Source organism: Rhinolophus sinicus, linkage group LG12 (genome assembly GCF_036562045.2).
Source record: "Rhinolophus sinicus isolate RSC01 linkage group LG12, ASM3656204v1, whole genome shotgun sequence".
NCBI classification, from domain to species: Eukaryota; Metazoa; Chordata; class Mammalia; order Chiroptera; family Rhinolophidae; genus Rhinolophus; species Rhinolophus sinicus.
In genome coordinates this window covers 51,350,143-51,373,801 of record NC_133761.1, presented here as the reverse complement: position 1 = coordinate 51,373,801, position 23,659 = coordinate 51,350,143, and the positions used below count along the sequence as shown (strand labels likewise).

The following is a 23,659-nucleotide window of genomic DNA, read 5'->3' as shown; positions in this document are numbered from 1 at the left end:
CTCCGTGCCCATGAAGCACTGGTGGGGGAGGCCCTCCGTGCCCATGAAGCACTGGTGGGGAGGCCCTCCGTGCCCATGAAGCACTGGTGAGGCCCTCCGTGCCCATGAAGCACTGGTGGGTCCGTGCCCATGAAGCACTGGTGGGGGGTGAGGCCCTCCGTGCCCATGAAGCACTGGTGTGGGGGGGGGAGGCCCTCCGTGCCCATGAAGCACTGGTGTGGGGGGGGGAGGCCCTCCGTGCCCATGAAGCACTGGTGTGGGGGGGGGAGGCCCTCCGTGCCCATGAAGCACTGGTGGGGGTGAGGCCCTCCGTGCCCATGAAGCACTGGTGGGGGGTGAGGCCCTCCGTGCCCATGAAGCACTGGTGGGGGGTGAGGCCCTCCGTGCCCATGAAGCACTGGTGGGGGGTGAGGCCCTCCGTGCCCATGAAGCACTGGTGGGGGGGTGGGAGGCCCTCCGTGCCCATGAAGCACTGGTGTGTGGGGGGGAGGCCCTCCGTGCCCATGAAGCACTGGTGGGGGGTGAGGCCCTCCGTGCCCATGAAGCACTGGTGGGGGGTGAGGCCCTCCGTGCCCATGAAGCACTGGTGGGGGGTGAGGCCCTCCGTGCCCATGAAGCACTGGTGGGGGGGTGGGAGGCCCTCCGTGCCCATGAAGCACTGGTGGGGGGTGAGGCCCTCCGTGCCCATGAAGCACTGGTGGGGGGTGGCGCATGAAGCACTGGTGTGTGGGGGGGAGGCCCTCCGTGCCCATGAAGCACTGGTGTGTGGGGGGGAGGCCCTCCGTGCCCATGAAGCACTGGTGTGGGGGGGGGAGGCCCTCCGTGCCCATGAAGCACTGGTGGGGGGTGAGGCCCTCCGTGCCCATGAAGCACTGGTGGGGGGTGAGGCCCTCCGTGCCCATGAAGCACTGGTGGGGGGTGAGGCCCTCCGTGCCCATGAAGCACTGGTGGGGGGGGGGAGGCCCTCCGTGCCCATGAAGTGCCTGCTGCTCCCCGGCTGTCACAGGGCTCAGCAGGGTCAGCTAGCCCACGAGGAAGGCCACTTCCATCCACTCTGCACCAAGGCTGGAGTTACCTGCTTACAGGTCCATTTCCTTAAGGACCTGTGGTGCATAACTGTCACCGCTGGGCAGCACTGGGGCCTCTTGGGGAAGAACAGCGGCTGTACCCATGCTGGGTACAGCGGTCAGCAAAGGCTCCCCAGGCATTACAGGCGGCAGGGGCAGCGGTTACCATGGGAACACGCCTGTCTTCCTAAAGCCCAGGATGCAGAGGCAATGAAAGGGGCTGGTAAGTGTGCTGGGCCCCGCACGTCTCTATTGGTCCAACAGCCGTCCTCTCCGTCACACCCCGCAGGCATGATCAGAACCAACATTTTTTTTTTTTTTTTTAATATGCAAGACTTTAAGTAAGATGGAGCAAGTGGTGAAATACAAAACAACTTTATAGAGCTGAGTGGAATCTTATGCAAAACAGAAGCAGTGCAAGCTGCCAGCTCTGGTCCTATGCTTCAGACACTCGTTTGCAATGAATACTGTGAAAGCAAGTGAATACATATATTTAAATTTTTTTATGTTGTATGTGATACACACAAAATATATGCAGTGTATAAATAAGTTATGAGGTATAATAATCAAATGAACACTTGTGAACCTGGGACCCGTACTGCGGGGCCACTCCCCGTTTCCGTCTCCAGGCCAGACCCCTTCTTTCTCCAGAGACGGTCCATAGCCTATAAGTGTTTTGATTAGAGGTTTTAGTTTCATTCAACAGTTTCACTCAACAGTTTCACCTCCTGGGAGCTTCATACAGACTATGGTGGGTTTTTGTTTTTGTTTTTTCCGGTGGTAAAATGTCTTTTGTCCTGAAATATTTTCTGATCAGAATCCTTTCCTTTGGTCATTCTGGTTACAGTAAAGATTTTCTTTCCCCTTCTTTGATATGTGTTCTCAAAATGCTCAGACCCACAATTTCCCTGGGAGAGGGGCCTCCTCATGGAAATGAAGAACATGTTTCAACCAACACATGGATTTAAAAGGTGCAATTATTCCAACTGTAAAACATGCACTCCGTTCTTTGCTACTCCCAGCAGAACGCTCTAATATTTACTGAGCATGTACTATGCGCCAGGGAGCATTGTAAGCACTTCATATTCATTAAGTGATTTAATCCCAACAATACCGCATGGTAGGAGTTCCTATCGTCTGCATTATTATCACCTGCATCATTCCTGACACGAGAAAAGCAAGGCCCAGAGGAGTCAGACGTTTTCCCAGGCTCAGGCAGCTAGAAGGGGTGGAGCTTACCCAGCCACAATGGCACACTCCTCCCTCTGCGCCCCTCGCATGGGTGGGGTCTCCCCAGTCACCTGTCTCCCACCTCCTTGCCTCCTTCCTCTCAGTAAACACAGCCCAGCCTCCCAGTTCTGTAGACCAGTCGCCTGAACCTTCTGACCCTTTGCAGCCCATCTATCCTCCCATCGCCCCTGTGCTCCCACCCACACTTACTTAGCCTCTCCCACGAGCTGTGGGTTCCTCAAGGACGGGAACGGGACCTGTTCAGCATCCAGCAAGCAGCCTGCCACTTAGACCATGCTGGATAATGTGTCAGAATGAGTGAACCCCTTACCAAAGGACGATATTTACACCAGATATAAGACCTGTGATTTCATCCATAGTATCAGGATGCTTTACTATGTAACAACTCTGTTCCTGAAAGAGCATAATGTATAAATTAAGTAATTTCAACTATGCCATTGAAATTTGGCTTTTCATGAAAAGAATCCTAGGACAGATGAATGAATGAGTATTGAACTTGGAACCAGGAGACATGGCTTCAAAATCCCACCACAAATTACCTACTTTACTTGGACAAGAGGCTTGATCTCTCTAAAGTCAGCTTCTCCATTTCTAAAGCTGAGACATGAAAACCACCCTCCCGAAACAGAAGCAGAAACTCCGGGCGGGGGCCCAGCGGTGGATGCTTCAATACGCCCTCTCTCTGGGTGATTCTGGTGAATTCTCAAGTTTAAGAACCACTGGTGCACAATTCCCAATGTTAATCGTACATACAAAACAAGTTCTTCTGGAGAATTTTTTTTTTGTGTGGCTCCAATTCTGATCACCAAAACAGCCAACTGCCTACATGAAAACTATTCCAGTCTACTCCAAAGTTCTGGAGTCAGTCATGAAAAGTTAAGTAAATCAGGTGAGCGCTGAATCTCAGTTTCCTCACATGTGAAATGAGAGGGTAAGTTGGCGCTGGGCTCAGCACACTTCACACCACACACCAGACCCAGCCTGGTCTACTGTGAGGTAAGGATGGCTCTTACATTTTGAAATGATTGGGAAAAAATTGAAAGAAGAAGAATATTTTTGTGATGTGAATATTCTATGAAATTCAGCTTTCAGTGCCCCTAAGTAAACTTTCATTGAAACTCGGCCACGCTCGCTCCTTGGAGCATCCTCTGTGGTGGCTTCCGTAGTCTTACGGCAGAGTTGAGTGGCTGCGACAGAGAACATATGGCCACACGCAGAGCCTCACACATTTATTACTTGACCCTTTGGAGAACAAGTTTGCCAGCCTCTGGGTTAGAGGATGACTGGGTTATCTTTCAGCTCCAAACCTGTACAATACTGTGACTTTACAGAATTTGACCATGTTCCTGCCTTCAAACACTGTCAGCTCTCTCCTCATAATAATACACCTAGGCGTCCAAGTTGAAGTTTGAAAACCCAATTACCGTAATTACTGCTCTTGGTAATTAATTTTGGTGAATAAGCCATATTAATTTAAAGTTGCATACTTTGTTCCAATACCCGAGAATTGCTGCCACATTTTACATAATTCCATCTCGTTAATGTGGTCACACAGAATCAGCACGAAGAAGCCACGTGCTTAGGGATCTGGAACACATTCCAGCCAGTTACCCTCACTTAGAAAATTAAGGCAGTTTCAATGGCTGGTTTGCCATTTAGATTTCTTTTGCCCAAAGCCATCCTATTCAATCATGATTTTAATAGAAGTAATTCACTCTATAAGGATCAAGCGATTCTGGGGTGAATTTACATTTCCAATAAAGAGAATTTACATTCTTGTAGTACCCCTTTAATTTTCCATTCTCTCAAGTTTCCAATCAGCCTTGGCTGCCTGTGGAAGTAGAGCAGGGTCATTGTGTTAGAGCTGAGAGGCACCTCGGAGGTCATTCAGTGCAGCCCTTTACGGTGAACCTGAGGCCCAGAGAGTACAAGTGACTTGCCCAACGTCACACAGCCTGTCTGTGGTAAATCTAGGATTGGAACCCATGTCTCTTGACTCTAAATCCAGTGCTCTTTGCAGCATTTTAAAATCCTTTTTTAAAAAGCGCCTGACTTCTAGTCCACACGTAAAAATAAGGATTTCAGGCAAGGACCTGGACAAAGGTAACACAATAGCCAACTTCCTGGGAAACGGCTGACACAGAATCATTTTCTGAGACCTAAGGGTGTGGGAAAAAGAAGGAAATTCTCCAGACAAGTGCTTTTCCACTAGCTCATTAAAGAGAATCAGTTTGGTTCTGTTTTTTTGTTCTTTTTGAACTTCCACTGTATTACCGACTGAGTTTTGTGAAATACAATAAAAATGCTGTTTGCACCAATTGTTATAAAAATGTCTAAGCACTCTCAGTTTCTGTCTCCTATCGTCACTGACCAGTTTGCGGACTGGATCTGGACCTGGTCTGCAGGCGGGTGTTGGCAGGAAAGATGGAGAAATGGGAAGGAGGCCGGAAACTCCAAAGATCACCTTGAGAGACTTGGGGCTGGTAGGCTCCCCTAACTGCAGCGCCCTCAGGGAACAGGCTGCCAGTGCACAGGGACAGCACCCTGAAGCCTCCCACAGTGTCACCTGGGCTCTCAGACCCACTGCTTTAATAAGAGCTTCCACCTCAGCTCACGTGGGAACATCTGCCGCACGGCGCTACCTGGAATCTTCAAGAGCAAGTGCTGTCTGGCCTGGGAAGGCTGGGCATGAATAAAGGAGCCTGGTACCATGGAAAAGCAGGGACAGGTGCTGGCATGTCAAGCATCTCAAGGTTTCCTGAAGAACCTAGGAGAGCATTTGCCTTAAGCCTCAGGCACCTTTAACCAGCTCTTTCTAAAGCAAAAGTAGAGCGGTGGTGAGTGCAGCACCCTCCCATCCCCCCACCCCGTGCAAAGAAAAATAGGGCAGAGGAATGAAAACTGCTGAAAATCACAATCTTTGCAGAGTAGAATCCAGGCCACATCTGGCTCAAGGCCGTTTAGAAGCACTCGCAGAACAAAACACACTGCGTCTCATACCATACCCCACCTAAACGTAAGCACCCTCTTTTTCAAAACTGTTTATCTGGAAGTAATTTCACACTTATAAAAAGTTGCAAGGATAGTACCAAGAATACCCACATACCCTTTATCCAAATTCACATATTGTTATTGTTTTGCCCCATTTTTTATTCATTCTCTCTCCATGTATGTTTATTTGTATGTATACATATATTTTTTTCTGAATCATTTGACAGTACATTATGTACACTATTGTCCTTTGCTCTCAGACCTCAGTGTTTACTTCCTAATGATAAAGATACGGTCATATGCCCATAATATACTCTCAACTATATAAAGTTCATACATTTATGTATCAAATATATAAAGTTGCCACAGTAACTTTAACATTGCTATGATACCTTCATCTAACTACTGAATTCCAGTTTTGTCAGTTGACCTAATAATGTCCCTCTTCTTCCTTCCAGAAAAGATCCTTTGCATTTAGTTGTCACATCTATTTAGTATCCTGTCATCTGGGACAATTAAAAGACCCATTTTATTTTGATGAGTGCTAGCTGCAATGAAAGCAACCACACTCTTAGAAGAGGACCTGGAACTATCAGGATGCATGGGGGTCTTGCCCAGATGCCTGCTCGGGTTTTTGCAGCATGGTGTGGTGTTTGCAGGCAGATTCTGTTCTAAGCATGGCCTCCTGGTGTTTCCAGGGCCGAGACCCCTCGGGAGTGGTCCTGGAGGACGTCAGGTTCTGCACTGTAGTGAGGTTTCCCTCTGTTTCCTTCACATTTGATCATCCCTGGGGTAGTCAAATTGGTCACAGAGGTGTGATCGAATAAGAGTGAGCCCATGGCAGCTAAGTCACCAGATTCAATCACTGCAGTGCACTTACCGGCACACATCTTAATTAGGTTTTAATGCAAGTAATTTGATAACGACTCCTGGCCATCCACTACAGAACTGTCAGTGCTGCAAGCTTTTTATTTAGCTCCTCTGCCGTCTATATGGAGGCAGCCTCCCCGCTGACCCTTGTCAAAGAACCCCATCTGCTGGTTGCCACGGTAACTGAAGGCGACCAATTGAGCTGAACAGAGTGACTCAGAAATAAAATCTGCAGCCAAAGGAATTCTGCTAAGAGTAATAAATCATTTAGTAAAAGGGGGTCCTCTACACGGTGATGAGTGTTGGGATAATATGATGGCATAACTCTTCTAGCTAGAAGGTCCACGGCAGATCAGTGAGAAGGCCTGCTGGGGGCTCATTTGGTTTCTAGTGGGCTCCAACAGCAGGAGAGTCCGATCCTGCCCAGTTACGTGCCATCGTGGTGGACAGGGAACCAACAAAATCAATTGTTTAATGTTTGGGCTGCGGGATTTTGAATTTTAAGAAGTGGCAAGAGAACCAGTCTAGGCTTCCAAGCCTCCTTACTCTATTTTTTTTTTTTTTAAGTGGCTCAAGTAACCAAAATGCTCCATGTAGCCTAGGAGACCACTGTGGCCTTGAGGAAGGTGACAAAGAACAAATATTAAGATTGCTTTGGAATGAGAAAGCCTAGCCCCACATCTCTGTCATCAATCAACTCGTAGGTGCTGCCAGCAGAAACCATCCATATACAAGACACTCAGCCCTGGAGATGGCAGGGAGAAGGGGTTCACTCTGAGGGCTGGGACAGTCACCACAGGTCATCTCAGCGAGTGTCAGGGGCCCTTCCTCTTACAGGCAGGAGCTGTCAGTGTTCCTAACTGAGCAAAACACACGTCTTTCCGAAATTAAGGTCTCCTGAGTAAGAGCAGCAGAGGGGCCACAGAGGGGAGGCCCTGCGGGGGCTGCTCTGGAAGATAACAGGCATCACACCAGGGGGCACCCCTGGCAGGGGGCTCAGCGCTCTACCCACTGTACCCCAGCCCCTCACCGCACAGGCCACAGCTCCCAGGCATGCACCCCACTCCTGGTGAGCACCTGCTGTGTAGACTAGGAATCCCCTGCAGGCAACAGTGCCCAGATTTTAAGAAGAAAAAAAGCCTCCGACATGCTAACATCATCCATTCAGCATTTAATCTCTCCCTGCCAGCCCCTTGGAGATTGCTAGGGGAGAAGGCAGGCCTCAGGCAGTGGAAACAACTGCCCTGACAGCCAGTTACAACAGGGGGGTGAGGGGCTGTAGGCCATAAGGGGCTCTGGGGTGTGTGCCCGGGGGTAGGTGGGGGTGGGGGGGTAGAGGGAGGGCTGGAGACAGCCTCTCTGCACAGGCTGCCTACCACAGTTGTCAGAGGTGTGGGGCAGGACACCGCCATCCTCCCAGCCCCTGACCCACCGGCTGTGGAGGCCCCCCCCCCATACTAGTCACCCCAGAGATAATTTCCTGCTTTAGAAAAGAGCAACTGCCAACCAGCAGGTACTTATAGGTTTCTCGCCCACGCTACCAACAAAAGGTTTCCGCTTAGAGTTTCAGTGAAATCCAGTTGACGAGTTAGGAGCGGTTGTGTGTGCTCAGGACCAGCCGTTGCCGGTGCCCAGCTCGTCCAAAGATCCCACCCATCAAAGAAACAAAACACCTCCCAGCGCGTCTCCCACCCCCTTGCTGGGCGACTGTGCTTCTCTGCAGGTTGAAGCGTCTCAGCTCCACGCGCGCCTGCTCCCCCAGCCACCTCGGGCGCGCCGGGGCTCGGGGTACCGCTCTCCTGCGCTCAGGCTCCGAGCGCCCCGCGACGGGCCCTGCCGGCCGCGTGCCCGCTGCGGTCCCCGCCCATCCGGACCTCCGGGCGGCTGGGCCAAGCACCCCGCTGCCCCGCGGGAGAGCCCGGCGCCTCCGAGCGGCGGCGCCCGCACCTGGAGGGCAGCCACGGGCGTGGGGTCGGGGTGCGGGGGCGGGGTGCGGAGCATCTGGCTCCGGGGCTCCGCGGGTGCTCGCAGGGCCTCTGGACTTTGGCAGGAGGAGAGGATTAAACCGAGATGGCAGTTGAGGGAAGGTGATGGGTGAAAGCTTCATTAACTCCGAGCTCACGTCCCAGTTTCCTTCCCCTGAGAAGCAGTGAGAAAAAAATTTTGGTTTCCTTGTGATGAGAAAGGTGATGCGTGCTTTTCTTATTTTTAATTTCTTATTTGTAAACAAAAATATTAATCATTGTTTGTTGATGATCACGGAGGATTCAAATTTTAATTAAACAGGAAAAAAAATCTTGGCTAATGGAGAGGACAGAGAAATATTACGACCCGTTTTAATTTCTATGTTAGTGATTAAGCTTCTCATGTGACATAATTGAAACTGGCAAAGGTCTTAAGAACTCAGAGAAGTGAAAATTAAATGGTGCTGAGAATGACATTTCTTTATTTTTTCCGATTGTCGTCCAATAACTGAATTGATTTTTATGATCAATCCTTAAATGTGCCCTGCAAAACAGGACTTCTTAATTCCATAAAAATGTTTTGAGTGCTGCTTTATGACACAGTTGCTTATACTTGAATTACCCCTCGTTCCTTACAAAGTTACCATTAGTTTCACTTCTAAACCCTACATCCCATCCTTTATCTCTGCTCACTCTGGAGTTCTCCATATTTCAGTTCCCAGACTCTCTTGAACTGTTGCACAGGTGGGGAGGCTGAGCCCCCAAAGAATAATCAGTATATTAATTTCGCTAGGAGACAGTGAAATTTTTCTAACACAATTTGCCCAACCTGAACTCTTCCCTTCAGAAACACTTTGCGTTTAAAAAGAAACTCCCAGCATGAACTCATAAGGAGAGACATGTAACAGACAGTACATGTGGCCGTTGGGCATACAGCTCAGAATTAAAAGAGAATTTCTTATGTTGTTTCTTCTGTGCCATGTGCATAATGTACATGTGGATGAAACTGACATCAGACATTTAAAGCAAAAAGGGGGAGGGGGAGGAGGATGTGATAGTGGCGGGAAAGAGAGAGAAAAATATGTTGATAAAAACAGTAACTTCTGTTAATCTACATTTTTCAGTTACTGTCTTAATTAAGGTTGTTAGGAAATATGTCGCAGTTTAATTGCATTGTTTCAAGAGATTCTAATGCTGACAAATTTAAGCCCATGTACTTGGAAGGTAAAAAGGATTAAAGTGGTAATTTCTTCCAATTGGGAGATGATCAAAATTATGCTTTCAATAGACACTGCCCCTCCAGACCCTAAATTCAGAAGACAAAGGGAGAATATCCTAACACTTAATGTGTTCAGAATGAAACAAGCTCTGAAAAAAACAGAAAAAAGGAATGTGTCTTTAACCTATGTATATACGATAGGAATCGTTTTTTTAAATACCAGTACAAAGAATTCACAAAAATGAAATAGCACTTTATCTGAAATTTCTGGGTGACATCTTTATCCCTGCAGAAAACAGTTATTGATGAAAGAAGTTGGTACCAATCTTCAAATGATTCTCAGATGACTTTGTTTAAGACGGTACAAATCATGTGTCTCAGCCACAAGTTCATAAACATAACAGTTTGAAGATACATTCAGATCTCCAGGCCCTGTGCCCTTTTCATCTACTGGGATGCAGTCACACTTGCCCTAGGTTTCACTTATTTCTCTTTTCGGGGGAAGCCTTTCCGTGTTTACTCAGCAAAATAAATTAGAATGTATTTCCATTGCTCAAAGTACCTTGGATGAAAGTTGGAGTAGACACATAGATCCCTAGTATTTCCTCCAGATGGCCACACCTAACTCACTTTTAACCCAGGGGCTGCCTTTCTTACTGGATCCCATCTCCCGTGGCTGTTAAGGTGGGCTCACTGCCTGTGAGAAGGGAGGTAGCCACTAAAACCCTCCAGGCGGCCTTGCCATCCGGTGCCCTTTTCTCCTTGGTGTGCAGCACGAAGGAGCACTGATGAGCAACTCCCACTGACCCGACTGGCCTCTGCATTCAAACTGGTTGGATGATTTGGTCGGATAAATGGACCAGTTCTTTGACAGAATCAACTGCTTGCTTCCCCTTCCGTTAACCACCATTTATAATTCACCTGGAGCCTCGGAGTTTGTTATCTATCCCACTGAGGAGGTGGACCTAACTTTTCTAGCAGCTGCAGATATTGTCTATATGTGCAATAGCTGCAGATATTGACTGTATGTGCAGGGAAAAAATAAGATCAGCTTGCCCTCAAATGTAGCTGAAATGTCCAAAGAGCTTGGCTAAGAGAACAGACTTGAAAGATTTGCTGTCACTGGGGGGTCTCAGGGCTCCTTCCGCCTCAGCCTCTCAACACACGAATGGTCAGCGCACTTGCCCTCAGTCTGGAACTCCACCGATGTGCTACCAGGATCACAGGGTCTCAATTATTAAACTCACATCTGCACTTTGCACTGGGAAGTGGCATCGTGGGGTCTCAAATCGCTGAGTAAATGGCCTGCGTGACCTAAAAGTCCACTGGTACACAATTAGTATAATTTTGTTTAAAATGCCACACACAAGGTCCCATATAGCAAAGGGGACACGTCTCTCAAGTGCTCACCACCTGGGACCACATAAAACTCTCGGAGGACTCACTGAGAAAGAAAAGATTTTCCATCTGCTGGGGTTTCTGAAACTTCTGGTGGGAGGACACATCCCCCCACTGCTGGGCTGCCTCCCTGAGAAAGGGCTTTGCCGAGCCTGAAGCCCTGCAGAGGGACAGGGAACAGGAGAGCATTCCTAATTACCAGGTCGGAGACAGACAACAGGCAGGCCGACCCAGAGGTGGGCAGAACCCAGGAGCGTGATTAGAAGTTGAAAAGTTCTGAGTCAATCTCAGAGTTCGAAGAACATTAAAAGAAGAATACAGAACACTGAGGGGGGAGGGGGGAGGGAAGCAGTACCCGCCTGAGGGCCAATTGCCTCTCCAGCAGCGGCAAGGCTGTTCCTGGGCTCGCAGGACCATTTGTTCCATTACACAATCTCCTGAAGCCATTTAGAGAGAGCTCAGACAACTGCCTGTACCAACACGACACATGGCTTCCCATCCCGACTCTTTGCTAATCCAGACGCTCCAACCATCTTTCTTTAAGATGCCATATGGTTGGCAGAAGCCTGTAGATCTAGCAGCACATCTGCTTGTACGTTTCTTCTTCCCTCCATCCCCCCAACAAAAGAGGGCGAGAGAGACAGCCCGAGAGGAGGGCATGTGTGTGTGTACCTCTGCCTCTGTAGTGATTTCTTTTTCAGCTTTCTAACTAAACAAAACTATTAAAGGGATGATAGAAATGACTCAGGCCTGGATCATTTTTAACTAGACAACCTGGCGGTTTATTTGCTTGTCAACGATTTAAAACCAGATTAGAAAAACAAAGGATGGATGGGGTCCTCTCTCCAAAGGCTGATTACTTGAAAAACCACTTCAAAGCACTCCTTTTGAGTATCCTTGTGAGGCTTTCTTCCTGCAGGAGAGGGCCAGCACCCTTGCCTGAAGCTATTTTTCCTCTTTTTGGTCAAGGAAGAGGATGAGCTGAGAAGCTAGCAGATACCCAGAGCCTGCTTTGTTAGCAAGCACTGCCGGCTGTATGCTAATGAGTCGGCACGACACACTGCTTTTTTGGTATGATGAGCAAAGATTGTTGACACTGTCGAAATCCTGGCTCTCCTGGCCTGTGAGCACACGGCTGCGTCCTTGGAATCCGGCCCCCAGTAAGACAGGCTGCAAAAAAATAATACATTCTACTCTCCTGATGACTGAAATCTGGCCATTTGTAACTTAGAGCAGTTGGAGGTGGGGGGAGGGTTAGAAGAATATTCTAAAATAGTCTGTCAGGCCAGGAGTCCAAAAGACACAGGTGAAAATGATGTGTTTCTTCCAAACTAAAAGTTAAACCTGGCAGACACATGTACGTGGTCAGGACCAGGATCCTGACTTCAGGGGCAGCCTCTGCCTCATCGGGGCAGCTGGGACGTTTGCTCCACACCTGGCTGGAGGGCACTGCAGGTGGGACAGCCCTGTTGATGGTATATCCCCATCACAGGTGAAAAGCTAAGTTTCTGGTCTTCTTGTCATTTTCTTCGAATTATGTGTTAGTTGACCCTACATGGCTTCCCAAGTCTGTGGGACTATAAGACAGCAAAAACACAAAGCAAACATTCTGTTGTTGCAGAAATAGGCCTTTTTTTTTTTTATCCCCCAAGATCAAGAGTGGAAAGGGAAGCGACATATCCCGAGTGCTGAGCACGTTCAATAAAACATCCCTTTACCTGCTTAGTAACTCTGAGAGGTAGGTATTATTATTCCAATTTAACAGATGAGGAGACTGAGGCTTAGAGGGATTAAAAAAAAAGAAACAGAAAATTAACAGGAGAAAACGCCCCACAAAACTTTAACAAAGCTATGCAGCCAGGAAGTGCCAGACTCAAAGCCCATGCCAGTGTCCTCCAGCTGGTGCAGGGACACATACACAGGTGCATTTCCTCCTGGATACATACGCTCGGGGTCCAGGAAGCCAGCCTGAGCAGATATCACTGTTAGCTGGTGAGCAATAAGCCACTTACAATTTGTATGCGGGCAGGGGCATCAAAATGTAAATTCCGTTTACTTGTAATCTACAGTATGAATGAAAATTCATGTAACTGATGTATAAAAACATGAGGAGTGACTAAAGAAGCACTGACCAGCACAGTGAAAATATCAGAACGAGTCCATTCAGGTTAGTCACCTTGGGGACAGCGTATCTATTCCAACCTCTCTGCCATAACCTAGGACTTGCTGACACAGTCCTTCTCGTTGGAATTTCCCTCATCGCCGAGGCCTCCGTGAGTGGGTGTCTGTGTAAATCTGTGAATGAGTATTAAATGTATTTCATAAAAATTGTACGTTTTCATATAAAACGCGTACAGTGTATGCCATACTCCTCAATGATGACACAACAGCCCAGACTAGGTGATATGAGCTCGATTTCTATTATCGGCAGGAACAACAAACTATTATTAACAATTCTATTCTTATCATTGAGATGTGGCTAAGTAGAATGATGAGATTGAATTAAAAAAAAAAAATCTAGGTTGAAATCTGAGCGTGATTACAGGCAAATTCTTCCAAGCCTGTTTCACTTCCGTTATAAAAGGGTTCTACCCACCTCACAGGATTCTTGTGAGACCTGGAGAGAGTATGTGAAGTACCTGGCACTGAGTCAATTCTCAGTAAATGAAAATACAATTGTTCTTGTGATTATTTTTAATAGTGTGTGAGAGCATTTACCAAGTGTTTCCACACACATTAGCTCATTCAACTCTGACAACAGACTGGGAATGTAGGAAGAGTTTCTTCTAGCTGATGAAAGACATAATTGAGATTCAATAATAAAATAAGTAAAGCGACATGAGCCATTACTATTATTTTATTTTTACTATTTTTTGAGCCCTTCGTATGTGCAGTTACAACACTAAGTGCTTTTCCAGCCATCTTGTCATCAGAACAGCCACCCTCTGAAGAAGGCATTATGGTCCTCATTTTATAGCCATGAAACTGAAGCTAAGAGATGTTACCAATATCTTGCCTAGATTCACAGAGCTAGTAAGTGGCAGAGCTAGAACGCAGTCCCAGGTCTGTCTCCCAAGCCCGTGGTCCTAACAACAGCTGTGAACTGTTAGTGAAGACAGGCCTAAAAGCCAGATTTCTCTGTTTGAAACCTGGTACCCTTTTGTCTACACCACATAAGGCTGGAATGTACCAAAAGCTACTGGACATTTGACAAGGAATTCCTAGCATAAAAATCCTTGTCCTTCCCGATTTCCATGTAAGCTGCCGCGTTCTATCAGGGCTCCGGGTTCAAGTATCCTGCGTGCTTCTGCACACTCACGCAGAGCTTCATGCTGGGTGCTCCGACAGCACCGTCAAACATCAAAGTGTTCTTTCTAAGATGGCAGGACATGACATATGCATCTGACTGCATCACACACTTAAACACACACCAACAAAGCTGTCATTATGTATTCGGAATCTAATTTAACATCACGGAGGTTGTCAGAAATTTCTTAATCAAGAGGATAGTCTTTCAATAAAAATTAACTACCAATTGAAGGCTTGCAAATCGAAATGACCTGTTAGGGACGCTAGAACATTTGGAGGTGGCTGATCAGATGCTGACATGAGGAAACGGGAGCGGGGGCAACCAAAATCTGGATTTATGGTGCACATATGTGCTTTTATCCAGACAACTCTTCAAATACACCCTCAGAGCTGCTCTTAAGAACTCTAGCTTCTAGACAAGGGGCGGTAATCTCAGGTGTGTTTTCTCAACTCCTCAGCTCCATTCCAACCAGCACCCGCATCATCTTTATCCGATTGGACCTGGACTCATTACTGAGGGTCAAGTGCCCCCACTGGTTCTCTCCTCTACTCCCACAGCTTCCAGTCTCCTCATTTCATTGCTGAGTCCAACCCAGTTCACAGCAGAACAGGACGTCAAACAAGCAAATAAATGAACGAGCAGACAAAAGCCGTGGCTATCTCTCCAGTGAGCCCAAGTTCATAAACTGTTTATCGCATTGTTAGTCATTGGTCAACAGCAGTTTCCAGGGGGATCTGAGCACAACAGACTGTGAATGGATGGTTTCCTTGGAATTTAGTGCTGGGTAAGTGCCCCGCTGGTTTCCAACTTAAAGGACAGAAATCTCGAAGGCTTCTTAAAAGTATTCCTGAAAGCATCATTGGGAGGCACCTGCCTATTAACTGTCCGACTGAGAGTGAGACTAGGTTCACCAGAGGCAGCTATTTTAAATTCTTTGTCCTTCATTAATTTGATAGGCTGGAATAGTCCTGGGCTGTGGCACGAGAACAAAAATGCTGTTTTATTCTAACTTTGCTAAAGGGTAAGATGCCCTTTCCCTATCAGATTTGAGGATGCTTTCCTGAGCCAGCTTATCCACTCTGAAAAGTCCTTTTTAACACGCGCCTCCTAGAGCATAATACGAGCCCTGATTTCCTAGGACACGTTGTTTCCCGTGCCACGCACAGTAGGAACTCACACAGATAATGTTTGTTGAGCACTTACTATGTGCCTGACACTGTCCTGAACATGTCTGTGTAATAACTCGCTCAGTCCTGTGAGCTAGATAACACAAGTGTCATAATTTTATAAAGAAGTTTAGGCCCACATTAAATGGCTTGTCCCGACTCACACAGTACGGAAGAGGTAGAACTGGTGACTCAAGCCAAGCCATCTGGGATCAGAACGCACCCGATGCCCAGCCTACCAGCCATGGGAATTTGGTGACATTTAGCCTCTCTGAGCCTGAATTTCTTCAGAATAAAATCTAATTTTAACAATACTCGTCCCACCTATCTATCTCATAAGGTTGTTGGGAGATTATATATTATTTCCCCCTCGCACACATGTTCCTGCTTTCTTTTCCCACGTGCAACGGTCTCTTCTAGGCCCAAATGGGTTGTGACCTGTTTGAGGGGAGGGGCCAGGATCTAATAACATATTCTGGTGGCCACTGTGGCCAGAGCTGATAGATAGTGATCACTGCATCCACCACAGCCTGTAAACTTCCACTTTGGGTGCTAACTGCGACCCCCAAAATGAGAAACCAAGGAGGCTTTGCGTTGCCAATTCAAGACAGGGGCAAAGGATCACTCATGCTGTATTTGGTGCTGAAGTGCTTTTTCCAAATGGTCGCAGGTGAACGGAAAAGGCGGTGCAATTAGCCAGCCTCACTCACTAAGATGTGAAGAGATGGTCTGACCTGGAATAGCCTAGGGCAAAACAAGGGCATCTTCTCTTCTGGAAGCCTCTGCGATCAGGTTTGTCCTCTGCCCGTGGTGCCAAGGGATAGTAGAAGCAAGACCACAGCTGACTGAACACAGCTAATATGATGAAAAGGGTGAAGCGATAACACATAAAAAAAGAAATGCTGCCTTTCTAGAGACAGAGAAAATTGTTAATACAAATGAACAGCTGTTTGGGAAGAAAACATTATTTTCAAAACCCAGACAAAGCTCTATTTATTACATTTCAGAGACACTTAAATTATAGTGTCTGAAAGCTACCCTTTCATGGGTATCTGTGATACCTAAATTATCCAAAAACCTGAAAGGTTAAGCCAAAAAAAAGATTTTACTGTGAGAAAGACTTATACAGAGAAAGTTCCTCTTTTTCTTCAAGGGAGGAGGTGAGTAAATCCACTGTGCAGCATAACCGATCCAGCATGAACCGTCATGAAATTCCAATTGAACATTAAATTCAAAATTCATTCCGAGATGTTAACATAGGCTGTTTTAAAATCTAAATGCAAACGGCGCTATTCCAGTATATTGTGCTGTTGCTATTCTTATGTTCATGTGGGTTCTCTTGGCCCCCTGCTCTGCTCCAGGCCTCCCTGGGGGGTTCCACAGAAGTCAGGGGCAGCTCTCTGAGCTCCCAGTGCTGGGCTGTACGGGATGTGCTGCATGTACAGCCAGTGAGGCAGGCCTGGGCTCCAATGTGTTCCCATACAGCCTGACCCTTCTGGAGGAGACCAGGGCTCACCAACGCCTTTCCCATCAACTAGCATGGGTCTGGCTGCCTCTAGGTATTTCCAGAGAATGGCTTGTCACACTCTGGTTAAAAAAAAAAAAAGAAAAAAAAAGTCCTGGCTGAGGAAAAATAAAGAAAATCATATTTGGTGCGCCTAGGGGAAGTTAAACAATGAGTCAAGTGACAGATGAGGGGTCCCTGTCATAGTCCAGTGTAGATTTCATTCTGCATCTTTTCAGTTCATCACTCCAGTCAATTCAATTCAAATAAACTACAGACTTCAGTTCGGGTTGGAAAGACAACAAAACAACAGCATAAAGAAGTGTACTGAAATCCATAATCACCTGTGATATTTACAGGTACTTTCAATCTGTTTCCTTACTATGGGGTGACCTGAGCTTGAACGCCAAGGCTTTCTCCAGCAGGAAGGAGTCTTTGTCACACGATGCGAGCACACTACCTTCCTCCCTTCGTCAACTTCTTGTTTATTGTTCTACCTTACTTCCTACACACCTCACCGGGTGTTGTGCAGTTTAGTAAGTTAGGGAAGGCTTGCGATTTTTCTAATGAAAGGTGTTATGCTGTTATGTAAATACACAGTATTATTTTGTCTTTATTCCAGCATTACTGGTTTGAAATAGTTCAGTGTGTGTAAATATGCTTAATAATGTGTATTAATTGGATTTTTTTTTTTAGTAATTCCCTGGCATCTCAGTTAACTAAGCAGTAGCAGGCTTACTTGCACAAGGAAATATTAAGTATAGTCTCAGACAACTATTCACTGCTCTTTGTCCCTTCCAAAAAAATTCTAGCTACAGGAATCCACCAAGCACCTGTAGTCATTTGCTTGAATGCTAGACAGACGCAATAATTTGTGACCTCCCATGAACATAAACAGAGGCAGATGTCAAGGTTAAAATTTATAACATCGCAACTAACCCACCCCCGAGGATGGGAACAAGTACGTAAGCTCCCTGTAAACAATTAGCATAACTACAAAACAAGTGTACAACACTCAGACAAAAAAATTTTAAGTACCACCAATACCACCACATGTTTTAAGTTGGAATCTCCAAAAATAAGTATTATTCTGAGGCTCGATTGTCACTCAGGGCCTTGTCAGCTCTTGATGGCCATTTTGGTCCAAGCATGTTAGCAATCTCAGGTCAGGAGGACCTGACCCGTGGCAACTGAACTTTCTTCACGAGGTTCTGAATAAATGGTTAGTTCTAGTCTTCTCTGTGGACAACAGCCCCCTACCTCAATGGCTTTCATGGGGATACCGAGAGTTTGCATCAGTTACTGTTACTATTTAAGCAGCCTTTATGGGCATGTGCCCCTTTGGCAGAATGGTCTTCTTACCCTTTCTAGCACAGATAGCAGACAGTTCCTCCCATGCAAATTGAGTCAAAAGCATGGGCTCTAGAATTATCATAAAGGTGGGGAGAAAGTGTCGATGGAGTGCTGAGAAATGCACAAAACTCATCAATTGGTGAGTTTAATGGGTAAGGTTCCTAAATATAATATTTTTTTGATTATGTGTATTATTTCTTCCCTCCCCCAATAAAAGTCTGCCTGTAAGTCCATCCTGTAATTGGATTGTGCTGTACAGGCATTACAGGAAGTGGCTTGAATGGGGTGGGGGTGGGGGTGGGGTGGGGGGCTGGACAGCCACAGGAACACGCCAGGCTAGCTGGCTGGGCTGGCAGGAGGCCCAGTAAGGGACGGAACCATGCCGTGAATATAAGGGCGGTCAGCCAGAATAGTCTCAACTTGCACTGCTTCTCATCTTGGGTCTTAAGTCTAAAGTGGTCTCTCCAAGTGTGGAACCCAAAGAATATTATTAAAGAGCCTTATTCTGTTCTCTGCATACACCCTGCATCTCTTTGGGAGTCAAGCATCACTCCTTGTTTCTGGTCTCCTCACACCTGCTCCTTCTTCTGTGCCCCCATTATGGCTCTTATCACAGTGCATCGTAAGTAATGGTCCGTCTCCTGCACTACGGCGTTTGCTGCCTGCGAGCAGGGGCTCAGGCTCACCAGTGCTCACAGCGTCCAGCACAGTGCCGGACACGTGTGTGTGGGTGAGTGTGCGTGTGTAAGAACGAACTGTAAGGACAGCGTCCTAGTGGACTGACTGTGCTTCTAAAGCACCTGTTGGCCTGGGACCAGATGACACCACAGCATAAATTTAAGGATTTGTTTATCCTTTTTATAAAGACGGCTTTCAAAGAGCCACTGGCAAAAGCTGACATTTCCACCTTCAGCTGAAGTAGAGAGTTGGATGCATTTGTAGCAGTCATGTTACTTTTGCCTCCCAAAGAGCTTGGCACATATATATATATATATATATATATATATATATATATATATATACACACACATATATGTATATTTATTATTATTATTATTACTGTTTGCTAAAAGAAAACTAGATGAAAGATGGCAATGCCTTGGTACATAAGTCCTTGGGGACTTTCCAGGAAAACCATTTCATTGGCAGCAGCTGGAAATGCAGCAGCACTGTAATTTTGCTGAAGCTATTTAAATGCCATACGTGCTGTATATGCTGGTGTTGTCTAGCTGACCCAGAGGCAGGGACTTTAATGCAATGTGAAGAAAATACCACAATATTCACTTGTACTATTATTCGCTCATTCATCTGTTCAACACATATTTGCCAAACAATGTGCAATGTCTTTTCTACTGGGTATTGGGAAGACTGGGGAGCAAGACAGACAAGATTTCACTTCAGGGAGGTGGTACAGTTGTTAACGGGATCCACAGTTGTGGGAATTTTGCAAAGATGCTTCTAGGAAAGTGCTAGGAGAGAAAAACCTCACTGGTGGAAAGGAGGCAAGTTAAACCCAAACTTTGAATTAAGGAATCATGTAATGGCCTCATTCCAAAGACGATGTGTTTCAATCACCTTTGTTTAAACAGAAGTCAAGTACATTTCTGAGCTCTGGTCACAGTGGCCACCAAAATATGTTAGATCCTGACCCCTCCAGTCAAAGAGGTCACAACCCATTGGGGCCTAGAAAAGACCTTTGCACGTGGGAACAATAATACAGCAACACATGTCTGTGCGGGGAATGGGCCAGGCGTGAGTGAGTGGTCTTAGAATTCAGAAGAGGAATTCATTGAAAAAAACTTCTCCACTGGCTCTAGAAGACTGTGTATTACCGATTTAAAACACATGCACACTGGTACATTTATATGCGCTGATAACCCAAAGTAAGGAACGGGATGGAAATGAAGTAGACTGCCTCACTGGTAACGAAGGTTTCAGTGCAATGCACTTCAAAACACTGTAGAATGGTAATTCAGCTCAGACCTAACTGGATGTGCCAAGAAAGAGGAAAATGTTTCCCATTAATGCAGAATTTTTTGGAGACTAAGAAAGTGGACTTTTAAAGCCTCTCAAAGACTCTGCAAGTCATGCCATACAGTTACCGGGAACTGGTAACTCCTGAAAACCATGCTGCAGAATTACAACAAAGGCTTCAGGTGCCTCTCTGACCAGCCAGCACTCAGGGCGTCATGAGGTCAGGGACATACTGGAATAGTCGGTCTGACCCAACGTGCTTTCTCTTTGATCAACCTTATATGTGACTGTATTTTAGTAAATTACCCATGTAGTTGTATTTTGACAGCTCTCTTTACAGCAGTAAAACAAAATGTGTGCATCGCAAATGGCAAAGATTCAAATTTCAGCTATGTTTATCCAAAATAGCACTGAACTGCTTCTGTACTTATGCTATACTGCCTACAGCTTTACGGGAGGGAAGACAGATGGGATGAATTTAGCAGGGAGACAGCTGTGGCTTGAAGAAGAGACAAGCAAAAGTTTTGCTATCAGGCTTCATTATGTATCAAGGTACCAGTAAAATCTGTATCTGGAAGCAGCCAAAAAAGTGTTTTTCATTTGACTAGTGATAATTACCTTTTCTCAACAGCTGACAATGTTCTAAGTGGCATTAACTAGGTATAATAATTAAGCTATGAGATGCAACAGGCAGAGCCTTTCTGGGAACTGTGGCTTCCCTCAGGTATGCCGGGGGCATTGGCGGAGGGGCTGCTGATTCCAAGCTCTGGAGAAATGCAGCAAGCCCCGGAATCTGCGGGTGGGAGTCCACACGGAGAGGAAAAAGGAGACTGGATGCTGGGAGCTTATTCTTGTGACCACGACATTACTGAAAGAATGCTTTTTCACCCATTTCTTACTGATGAACGTGCATCATTCACACTTGGCCCCAGTCGACTGGACGTGGGAATGGAGAGTTGGGCTATTTATCTTCTGACTCACCTTTGTCTGTGTTACCATGTCCAACTAGATGCCCTTCACGGCTGATCTGCTTCCACTTTCTGAGAACAGTCCATTCCCAGTGCTTACACTGCTGAGGTGCTGACCAGTGACTGCAAGTGAGGCCTGCTAAGTGGCCACTCCCCACGCAACCGGTTCCTTTCTCACCTGTGGCTCAGGGAAAACGAACAAACATGCTACCGCAAATCCTAGAGGCAAAGTAGTGTTCACTGCACACACTGTGTTCAAGATAGGAAATCATGTGCTCGGTGAAAAAATTGTGCCTCTTCATAAACTACCTAAGTTTCTGTGTGTGTGTGTGTGTGTGTGTGTGTGTGTGTATTATACACATTATTAACACCTGATAAATTGAATACATTTGTTATAAATCTAATTTGTGCCACACTGGTGAGTAATATCATGCTCTGCCCAGATCAATGCCATTAACATTGCATGGTACCAGAAAAAAGAAAGGCAGAGAAAGCCTAACAAAGGAACAAACAAAATGCAACATGTATGTAGTAAATGCAGGTGTGACAGTGACACTTAGCGCCATAAAGTTTTCCTAAAAAGTGTAGGTTTACACATCGCCACTGAGTGGTAATAAATGGAAATCATTCCCGTACTCAAACATACGTGTAAATTGACTGGAAGCTTCCTCACTCCCTAAATATTTTACCAACACTATTCCCACTCTTTTAAAGGTTGCACATTTTATTTCCTTCTATGTACAACTATTTCCGCCCCCCACTCCCCCACCCCCCCACCCGCTTAGCTTTTTTGTAACAGCTCTAATTCTTCAGTGACTTTTATTCCTGGCAACAGTTCCCAGTCCGTCTCCAACTAACTGCGTCTCGACCAGCCCCCCTGATAGCTACTGATTTCCTGAGCCCAAAAGGACCATCTTCTCTTTAGAGGCAGAGAGACAGTGAGGTATAGAAACGAAACTCAGGCTTTGGAGTCAGACAAAACCCATTTACATTCCAGCTTTGCCTCTTACGGGCTGCAACTGCGGTCACATTTCGTTCCTCTGAGCCTCAGTTTCCATGTTTGCAAATGGGGGTAAACCTTAGAGGGCTGTTGTTGAGGACCCCGTGTAACGTCAGAGTAAACTGTCAATAACTAGGCAGGGCGTGTTTTGTGATGGAAAGAGAAGATTTTACTGAATTGACTTTTCTGCCATTCTCTTATTCCAAATTATTGCTTCTCTTCTTTTTCATCAATCTGGCTTAAATTTAAAGTAACACACACATATTTGAAACTGTTAATATTTTACTGTCTCTACCACATTTCATTGCACTGATCTGAATATAAGATTTTCACATATAGACAGAGGCCTATTTCTTAATGCTTAAGAAATGTATACAAGGCCTAGATATGTCAGGCATAGAAATGTAAGGCATGAATGTTGGGACTCAATTTAGAAAGATCAGATGTTCCTGATGGAACACAGTAACAGTTTAATGGAAGAAAAACAGCTCAGAGGGCACAGAGGAACGGGAACATAAAATAATGCCTATCTAATTGTCACTACAGGAGGAACTCTTAAAAAAATTTTCTAATACGAGAGCCAAAATATTTCTAAGATTCTTCACATCAGCGTCTCCTCTTTATAGACTTGGGAACGACACTGCCTGGGTTCAGGTTCTGCCTCTGTCATGTGCTCGCTGGGTGACCTTGGGCCAGGACCTTCGCCTCATTATGTCTCATTAGTAAAGTGGAGATAATGCTAGCACTCGCCTTTAGGGTCGTTTTAGAATTAAACGTATTAACAAAGGTAAGTGCTTAGAACAAGAACAGGCCTAATTCATAGCGAGCACTATCTAAAACTAGCTGCTGCTACCATAATAATGATAAACATTTTTATACATTTATCATGTTTTATAATTATATACTACAGAGTAATTATTGCTATTGTATGGGGTACCAGGAAATTTGTACATGGTAACAAGAGGTTTGATACAGTGTTCAGCAGCTGTCAAACTATGGAATCTGGGGGATGAAGAAGAGGACCCAGGAGCCTTGAAGCACAAAACGAGAGCAGAGGCAGGGTCCCGGCCAATGGGGTGGATAAATGTCTCTCACAGCGAAGGTCCCAGCCTTGTCTTGGTGGAATCGTCAGACTTCTTCACAATCTGTACGCTCCTCCAAGGAGTAACTTGGTCAGACCCACACAAAAGTCAAGATCAATTAGAACCTTGTCTTGTGCCTCCGGAGCCGTCATTTCCAGATGGATCCTGAAGGTTCCTACAGGGAGATCTCTATGCATACTAGGATACTTGGCGATTCTATTTCTGCCAGAGAGAGGTACCTTGGGTATTGCAGCCAGTAAAGAACAGCAACAGCCTAGTAGCAACTGGCTTGGGTATTGCAGCCAGTAAACATACAGCAACAGCCTAGTAGCAACGCTGTCTCACAGTGTAAGTAAAAAGCTCCCTGGCTCTTGGGGTCCTCATATTGTAAAGGACAACAACCACCCTTGATAACCACTTACAGAGGTTTTGGAGAGCACCCACTGAAATCCATAAAGCATGCTTGAGGTTGCAATTATGTAAACACAGAAATGCTCTCGCTTTTAAGAATCGATGTTGAGTGACTTAAATCGATGTGTTAA

The 23,659-nt window shown here is 46.0% G+C and overlaps 1 protein-coding gene across 4 annotated transcripts in view; it reads right to left on the bottom strand.

The window, feature by feature from the left end:
* The window catches only part of SDCCAG8 (SHH signaling and ciliogenesis regulator SDCCAG8), a 207,512-nt gene that overhangs the window by 16,832 nt on the left and 167,021 nt on the right, over positions 1–23,659 (bottom strand). Inside the window, exon 17 of one of the 4 annotated variants that reach the window (XM_074316833.1) lies at positions 1,823–8,318. The exons of the other annotated variants lie outside the window; for them this stretch is intronic. Coding sequence (XP_074172934.1) covers positions 8,240–8,318 — 79 coding nt within the window. The 3' untranslated portion in view covers positions 1,823–8,239. Of the gene's footprint in view, positions 1–1,822; positions 8,319–23,659 lie in introns of those variants that run through there. 4 annotated transcript variants of the gene reach the window in all.